At 50.5% G+C, this 8963-nt stretch overlaps 1 protein-coding gene across 2 annotated transcripts; it reads right to left on the bottom strand.

Annotated features, from left to right (window-relative positions):
• Positions 1 to 1190: 1190 nt before the first annotated feature.
• LOC101523062 (toll-like receptor 12) lies at positions 1191 to 4403 on the bottom strand. 2 transcript variants are annotated; one of them, XM_058678558.1, is made up of 2 exons: positions 4118 to 4403; positions 1191 to 4027 (listed from the first exon to the last, which is right to left on the bottom strand). In XM_058678558.1, the coding sequence occupies exon 2, from the start codon at positions 4013 to 4015 to the stop codon at positions 1289 to 1291; it is 2727 nt and encodes a 908-aa protein (XP_058534541.1). In that variant the 5' UTR covers positions 4016 to 4027; positions 4118 to 4403; the 3' UTR covers positions 1191 to 1288. The 2 variants fall into 2 exon arrangements, with proteins under 2 accessions (XP_058534541.1, XP_058534548.1); XM_058678565.1 differs by lacking the exon at positions 4118 to 4403 and having other exon boundaries at positions 1191 to 3564; positions 3851 to 3952.
• Positions 4404 to 8963: the final 4560 nt, after the last annotated feature.

Genomic DNA, 8963 nt, shown 5'->3' with positions numbered 1-8963 from the left:
TGAATGTTTGCAGTTACACAGTTAGGTCCTGATCTCGGTGCATCAGTCATCTCCAAGCCCGTTCAGGGAGCGTCTGAGGCTATCCTGTAGTCCAAAAAGCAAAACAAAGGGAAACTGGAATACAAGGAAGTTAACAGGCCGAAGTCAAGGGAGTGACAAAACAGGCAGCAGAGCTTCAGAATAAAGCGAGCTTAAAATTTTTAAAACATGTGAGAGAAGTTTTAGCATGGTCATCCCCGGAGAGTCATCTTCCAAGTCCTGCTTTTGGGCACCACTGTTCCAGATCCATGAATAGCCCTTTAAGAAGGCTGCTGTGAAGGTGGTTAAGAACTAGCATTTATTTTTAACATATTGGCTACTCATTACTGTGTCAATGAATTCCATAATGATGTAAATTTTTACTGATGGTATGTTGGAGCTTTTAATTGATCGGGATGATACTCTGCTGGCTCTGTCTTCAAACCAGAGAGGGTATACCTAAGAAGCCATTGAACTTGACTGGACAATAAGATGCTGGACTCTAGGTTTGGTATATGCTTGCAATGGGGGAATCTCAACTGAACTTGAACTGTGGTTATGCAACAAGGTGGAGGAATCCACCATGGTGGGAGGGTTTGGGGAGGGGTGGGGAGAATTCCAGTACCTATGAAACTGTGTCACATAATACAATGTAATTAATGGATAAAAAAAAAAAAAAAAGAAGGCTGCTGTGAGGCTCTAAGGTCGGTTGATGGGAAGGTACATCCCAGCTTTGTCGTGCCTGGCTGCCAGTCCCTCCATCACCCGGATGGGAATGGGGATCCCCCTGCCCTTTTGAAGATCTTCTTAGGCCTGGACCCCAGGGCACAGTGTCAGGCTGCTCAGAATGCACCCCCTCCCCGCCTTCCCCTCCTTCAACCCTCTGTGCATTTCCAACTTTCTTTCCTCTGATATAGGGTTTAGGACTCCTACCCCTCCACCTTCTGCCTCATGTAGATTTCCATTAAAAACAAAACCTCCATCATCATCCAGTTCCATCAGCCAGGCACTTGGAAGAGATAGTTCAGGATTTGAAAGTCGGCAGAGCACATCTCACATTGTGCAGCCCCTGCCAACTTCCAGATCTTTCCATTCAGCCTCCCCAAAGCCTGTGCTCCTCGTATCAGCTTCTTCCCCACACATGCAGTGCCCCAACTCCTCCTATGGGAAGCTGGGTCCCACCTCCCATACCCACACATGCCCATGATCTAGCTGCCAGGCTGGCTTGCTTGTCCTAACTCTGCAACACACCTGATGCACCCACCCTACCCTAACCCAGACTGCTGAGCCTGCTCCCCAACCAGTCCCAAAAATGCTTTTTTTCCTCTTCCTGGAGCCACAAGCAGTAGTCTCCCCGGCGGAGCAGCCAAGCCAGTCTGTGGTACGGCGGCAGCTGGTGGCGGGAAATGCGTTCCAGGAAGACCAGCAGCAGCACTGGGGGTTGGGGGGCTGCCAACACAAGGGAGGTGGCCAGGCGGAGTTCCAGGCGGCAGCGGGGTGTGTGCAGGGCCTGGTGACTCATTACACAGAGAGTAACCCGGCTCCCCGCCATGCTGTCAGCAATGTTGTCAGCCACATCCTTGCCTGGCTCAAAGTCCCGCTCAGGGAGGCAGAGGCGCAGTCCCCGGCCAGTGGGAGGACAGCCCTCCAGAGCTGGTAGTAGCTCCTGCACCACCCATCCCTGATCTTCCTCACAGTAGGACACAAACACGTCGTAGAGGAATCTCCTGCCTTCACCCTTCTGACCGCACAGTCCCTGGAGCCAAGCCCTGAGCCAGGCCTGGAGATAAAGCACCCAGGAGTTCCTGGCTTCCTGGAGGAGGGGCAAGGCTATCAACAGGAGCAGCAGCAAGGAGCAGCCCACAAAGAGCTCCAGCCCCAAGGTCTGGGGGCAGTGGCCCTGAAGAAAGGGGAAGAGAGGGCTCTTGGACTGGCCACCAGTTTCCAGTGGGCACACATGGTTGTAGTAGTAGTAGAAATAAACATAGGTTTTAGGGGACTGCTTAAGCCAGGGTTCCACCCAGGCATTGGCACAACTGCAGGCCAAGGTCGAAACTGTGATGTACAAGTACGGGGGCATCTGAAGACTGTGTTCCTGTAGGCTGTCGTCCAGCACCAAGTGTGTCTCCCCATCCAACACTAAGGCCTTGAGACTGCTGAGGCCCTGGAATGCAGCAGCCGACAGAGACTTCAGCCCTGTGTTGGCCAGCATCAATACCTGCAACCGGGGCAGGTCCCCGACCAGCTCCTCCAGCTGCAGGGGGTGAGGCCAGAGGTTGGACTGCAGCAACTTCAGCTGGAGCTCCTGGAGACCGGGCAGCCCCGTGATACGGCAGGGTCTGAAGTTGTGCATTGGTCCCTGGACCTTCAGGTACTGCAGCCTGTGGAGCTGCCAGAGGAAGACATGAGAAAGACCCTGGGAGCAAAGGGCCTCCAAGGCATGGCCCTTCAGAGAGAGCTGGCGAAGAGCAGGGAACAGCTCAGAGATGTTCTGGGACCCCAACTGCAAGCCCCCGCCTTCTAAAGTCAGGGTCTGCAAGACCGGAAAGACAGGAGAAGCCAGCACCCAGGGCTTCCTGCTCCAGACCACATGGAGCTCCAAGCTGGTCAGGCTCGTGGGCAGGGACAGTGCTACCCCAGAAGGGCCAGAGGGGAGCTGCAGTCTCAAGTCATGCAGATTCTCTGGACCCTGTAAGTCCCTGGCTGAGCTCAGCACCACATGGGTGTCTAGCAGGTTTAGGGTGGTCAGTGCAGGCAGAGGGGCCAGCCAGCCCTCCCCTAGAGATACCAAAGGATTCTTTTTCAGGTCCAAGGTCGTTAGCCTCGGGAGGCCCTGGAATTCCTGTCCATCTAGGTAAGTCAACTGGTTTCCCTGAAGTATCAGTTCTCGTAGCTGTGGCAGGCAGGAGAAAGTGGCTGGAGGCAGGGTATGCAGCCCATTACTGGACATGTCCAGGGCCCATAGCTCTGACATAGCCCCTGTCCCATCTGCACACAGCAGGACACTCTGCAGCTGATTATAGGCCAGGTTAAGTCTCTGCAGCCTGGGCATGGCAGCCAGGAACCCTGGTGGCAGCTCAGTCAGTCCAGTGCTCTGAAGATGCAAGCTCTTGAGGCTGTGGCAGGAAGGTAGGGCCTTGGGTGCGATGGACTTTATCTGATTGATCCCCAAATGCAGGTGCTGTAGCTCCAGGTGGGCAACTACATCAGCTGGCAGTGCCAGCGTGCGTGTGTGTGTCATAACCAGCTTGTCCAGCCTCTGCAGCCCCAGTCCCATTACTGCAGCTGCTTCGACCTGGGTATGTTCCAGACACAGGGTCCCCAGGCTCAGGCCCTGGAGAGACCCAGAACTGATATTTTTCAGCTTCCTATTGCGTGATAGATCCAACAGGTCCAGGGTCCAGGCATTGCCAGAGGAAGCACCACGTATCAGATCTGGGAAGATATAAGCCAGCTCCCCGACATCCTGAAGGCAGCTCAGGGTGACAGACAGCTGCCGTAGCTTCGGAGGCAACTGTACACTCATATTCTTGGCCAGGCAGAGTCCTGAGAAGGAAAGCTTTTGGAGGGTTCTGAGGTCACTGAAGGCATCAGAGGGTAGGAAGAATAGCTCATCGCTCTTGGCAGCCATGAAAGAGAGTTGCTGCAGCTGTGCAAGACCCCGGAGAGCTCCTGGCAGGAGCTGTGGGAGACCGAAACTCAGCCCCAGGGCCTTGAGCCCTGGAAAGTTGGCAAAAGCATCCTGGGATAGAACCAGTGAGACAGAACCAGAGAGACAGAGCCCCTGGACATTGCGCGGCACAACCTCCAAGGTCTGGGTAACATTTTTCACCTGAAAGCAGCTGATAAGAAAATGCCGTCTGGAGTCAACTGGGCAGGTTGGGAAGCGAGAAACCCGAGGCAGCCAGTCTTCAATCAACAGGCAGTTAGAAATCATCCAGCCTCCGATTAAAGGAAGGAACAGGAGCAGACCAGGCAGCAGCAGGTGCCTGCCCATCTCAGCACCTGCCTGGCCCACAGAAAACAGAATCAGAACCCCTCCTGTTTCCCTCTTTTTCCCAACCCTCACCCTCTGCACATGAGTGAACCCTAAACTCACCGCTGGGACTGGGTACCCACAACCCCTTGTGTGTCCAGGAGATCTGGAAGCCAGGTCAGAGGGCCATGGTGCTGCCAACCAGAAGAATGACTAGGGAACTGAAAGGCAAGGTGGGACCAGCCCAGGAAACGCGTCTAGCTGGGGCTCTGAGGGTCAAGGGAAAGAGTAAGTGCACTAGTGGTGACCTGGCGGAGCCCAAGGCTCACTTCTGCAGCATGAAAAGGAAGTCAGACGCCTGAGCACAGGCTCTGGCATCTGAGATCCAGCGTCCCCCTCAGCCGTGACAATGGGGTCAGGGCACCCCAACTTGCTGAGCTCCAGTTGCTTTACCTGTAAAGCAAGCGCACTACTACCTGTTTCACATGACTGCTGCAAAGTAAAGGGGGCATTGTCACCTCATGACCCCCTTTCTAACTTCTCCCTACTCTTGACAGAAACCAAAAAAAAATCGGGAATTTTTGCAAAATAAATTTAAAAATCTGTGCAAGTAATACACTGCCTTTGTGGGCATCTCATGCCACAAGGATCCAAGAGTCCAGGTGCATCTAGGAGGACTGCGAGGCTCCCAGTCTTCCAAGCAGGGACAAAGAAGGACGGTCTCCTGGGCTTGGACCCTGCCATGCACTACTACCAGGAGAGAGCCAGGATGCAAGTGAGGACAGGAAAAGGAAAGCATTCCACGATGAACTCCAGCAGCGCAGTGAACTATTTGACCAAGCCAATAGCCAATCATGACTTAAAAATAATAAACTCAAGCAGAAGAAACATTCCTTGACTTATGAAAGGAGACCAAGCCCCAGATCTTTGGCTCTAATGATAGAACCAACTAGAGTATCCCATGGAAAGCTAGAGGTGAGGCAACTGTATTTCTGCTCCATCTAACAATGAAATCCTCTGCCGGCAGAAGGAGAAAGAGAAGACTCAGAAATGGAAATTATGTGCATTTCAAAGCAGAAGCACAAGGGTCACCATCTATAAAGTCATGATTATTGATGGAGGAAACCCAAGAATTTGCGGAAACACACTTTTACAACCAAAGAAGGTTTAATAAAGAGACTGAACACTCAATACTTAAAAAAGAAATCTGTTTCACCAATGCTTTAGTTGGGATCTAAATAGGTAAGGCATATTCATATTAGAACTTTTAAATGAATTGAGATTCCTCTATGAGGCTTATGTGCAAAGGGACAGGTCACAGAAGTATTGGCAAGCTCAGGGATCTTAAAGGACATTTCAGGAAACCGAGAAGAGTTAGCAGGTATGGCAGCTCTCTCTTCTCTTTGAATGGAGGAGATAATGTCTGGGAGACATTTCCAGAGCCTGGAAGGACAGGCTGTGCGATCAGCTGCCTTGAGAGGAGCAATGACTTTTAGTTAAATCACAAAGCCCACCTGAGAGAACATCACTGGAGCAGGAATGTTCTGGCCTCTTCCTCTCCTTCCTCCCTGTGAGCTGCCAACTAGACTTCTGCCTTGGCTTCAGAATCAGCAAGGGTAAGAGAGGGAACCTTAATGTAACCCAGGGTGGGGCTCAGGCTCCCTGAGTACAGAGCAAATGGAAGAAGGACAAGGGTTGGCACTGTGGAACGGTAGGTAAAGCTGCCAGCTGCAGTACCAGCATCCCCCATTTGCCCCAGTTCAAGTCTCAACTGCTCCACTTCCAAACCAGCACCCTGTGAATATCCTGGGAAATCAGCGGAGGATGACTCAAGCACTTGGGCTCCAACACTCTAGTGGGAGACCTAGAAGAAACTACTGGCTCCTAGATCCAAATTGGTGCGCGCGCTCTCTCTCTCCCCCCTTCTACCTTTAAATTAAATAAATAAATCTTAAAAAAAAAAAAAAAAGATGGAGAAGGGCAAGAAAATATGGAGGAGCCAGCAAATGACCACATCACAGCCATCAACCAACACTAAGCACTGTGCTTTGAAACAAAGCGCTAGGAACAAAGATACATAGATAAATGGAACAGAATAAAGTGCAAAAACAGACCTCACCATATCTAATATCCTGGTTTACCAAAAGACACCTAGTTCATGTGGTCTGTCTTCATCAAAGATAACTGAAGAAGCACCCCAAGCCTAATTACCAAAACTAAAGCCAAAAAAAAAAATCTATTCTGTAAAATATAGAATATGATCATCATATTGCAATAAGTAAAAATTGATGCCTCATGACACATTTTTTTCATAAACTAGGTGTCATTACAGTTAAGAAATTGTGCTCATGGAAGGATATGACTGAAAAAGAAGAAAGATAAACCACACGGAGAGGAGGCATCTGTAACACTTCTGCTCAGCCAAGGCCTCGTCCGTGAGGAATATATAGAACACAGAAGAATCAGGAGGCCAAGAGGGAAGCAGAAGGAAAAGCAGGAAGCATTTCAGCTGAATCATAACAAAAAATGCTACCCAGCCCACCAAAACACTAAATCTAAAGCGAGATCTGTGGGGAAACCCAGATGTCCAGGTCAGAAACCCAAAGAGCAAGAACTGAAAATTGATGAATCAGACAGCAACTTCTAAAGCTTCTAAAATGAACAATTGAAAAGTATTTAAAAAGACTCTCACTTCCCTCACTTTGCAGTATTTGGTTGCAGACTTACCCAGCTCTAGCTGTAACCTGGTGTAGCTATTGCGGGATGTTTGGGGGAGTAAACCAGCTGATGGAAGATTCTCTTATCTGATTTTCAGATTAAGTAAGTAAATATTTTATCTCAAAGTGAGAAGGGAGCAAGCATTGGAGTCATGATTATGTCACCTTTCAGGGAGTCTGGGTCCCACATGGGAGTACCTAGGTTCCATTCCTGGCTCTGGCTCCTGAATCCCACTCCCTGCTGATACAGATCCCAGGAGACAGGAAGTGGTGGCTCAAGTGGCTGGGTCCCTGGCACCCACCTAGGAGACCTGCACAGAGTTCCAGCTGCTAGCATCGGCTCCCCAGCCATTACTGGCATTTGAGACGTGAACAGTAGAGGCAAGTACTCACTCTCTCTGTGTGTGTCTCTCTACACCTGTGTTTTCCCTCTTGTGTCTCTCCAGCTTTTAAAAAAAAAAATACAAAATTTGTTTTAAAGCAAGAAGAATGGCATTTACAATCTGTAAAAAGGCAGAAAATACTAGAATATGACTGCCTCAACTTCCCTTTGCTATATTAGCCACATTAACTTGTTTTACCCCAATTCCCAAGTGTGTGGTGAAGGGGAAAGCCAGTGTCTACTTCCTTTCCCCAGTCGTCCTTCCAGAGTCTTGGAGACTTATAGAGTTACTGACAACCTGGGCCAGAAGGGTGCCAAATTCACCTGTTCCAACACCTGTCTCAGATGGGGAAAATGAGATCCAGAGAAAGGCAGGAGATTTTCCAGCACCAAGTAGAGGTATGCAGCAGAGGTGGGACCAAAATCCAGGGTCATAGTAAGGATGGGTGGGGACTAACTATCAGTGGCAACACGCCAGTGTCCACTCCCAGCCAGAGGAAATAACATGAAACTCTCAGAGCCAGGAGACTCCTCATCTGTACTCCCTTGCCTCATCAACCCCTGCTGGGCTGTGGTGTAAAAGGATTTGTAGAAGAAGACTAAAGTCAGACAACTTCTCAATGCTGGAGTCTGCCCAGAGCCACCCAAAGAACTGCTGTGGGAAGAAAAAGAACAGAGAAACCAGCTTTGCAAATGAAGAAACCAATAAATCAAATGGAAATAGGTGTCTTTGCTGTGGTCCAGGGCCACCTTTCTCTTTCCGCTCCCACCCACTCAGCTTACTTCCTTTCCCACACAGTCCTCGGTCTCCATCACCTCCTTTTCTTCACACCCAGTGCTCCCCAACCCCACCTTGGCCTTCCTGTCCTGGGCCACAGACGTCCAACAAGGCCAAGTGGTCACATCACTGTATGAAGCTGTTAACGGTGAGCAGGTGGCATTTCTGGTCCTGATGAACCTCATCACTGCATAGCACAGTCAGTTCCAAATAAGAAGAAACCCTTCAGCCACGACTCCACCACCCTCAACTTGAATGGTCCCTGCTTGCCTGAGTTCAGTTCTCATCCCAACACAGATATTGTTCATAAAAGTACCATCTTGGGCACTCTGCTCTGTGCCTAATAAACATCACTCACTCAGCAGTTCAACTGGATGTGTTTTAATTGCACAGAATCCCTTTTGTTTTGTTACCCAGAATTGCTTTTAGGAATAAAAACAACGAGCCTTTGTGGAGTGCACAGGCCACATCACATTATGCTCTGATAATTGTATCATGCAGTGTTTTGTGCCCCTAGCTCCCCGGGGGGGAAGAGCTGCCATGGGAGGAAGGCCTGAAGCTCGGAGCCCCTGCCTCTGCTTTGGGCAAGACAGCTGTACTGGCTACCACCCCAGTTGGGAGTCGAGGCAACAGTTGGACGGCATGGGCTGACACAAGTGTCTTTGTCGCTTCCTGCCTTGTGGCTTTGATGTGGTCAGGAGCAATTCCCAGGCAGCCTTGAGCAAAGGAGGCCCTGGTTTCCTGTCCTTCCAGGCATTGCAAGGACAGACAGGTAGGGGAGCAAAAACCGTCCAAGAAGGGGAGGTTTTCAGCGACTTTCAAAGCATGGGAACATGACCTGGAGAGGGGATTGGGCTTCCAAGGATCAGCTCTTTAGGGACCCCCAGGAGAAGCAGCAGCTACCACACTGCAGGGGAAGTGAGAGAGACCAGGGCTCCTACAGGGATCTTAGCTGGGGTCCCTCTGGTGTCCAGAAACAGAAACTTGGCCAAGTCAGGCAGGTCTTGCTGGCCCATCTCTGGGAACCTGCATCAGCTGCACCCGAGGACAGCCTGAGCCCAACAGTGGAACATGCCAGTCACTGCTGCCTCC

The sequence above is a fragment of the Ochotona princeps genome, chromosome 2 (assembly GCF_030435755.1).
Source record: "Ochotona princeps isolate mOchPri1 chromosome 2, mOchPri1.hap1, whole genome shotgun sequence".
Lineage (NCBI taxonomy): Eukaryota > Metazoa > Chordata > Mammalia > Lagomorpha > Ochotonidae > Ochotona > Ochotona princeps.
Note: the sequence above shows the minus strand (reverse complement) of the source record. Positions and strands in the feature narration are given on the sequence as shown.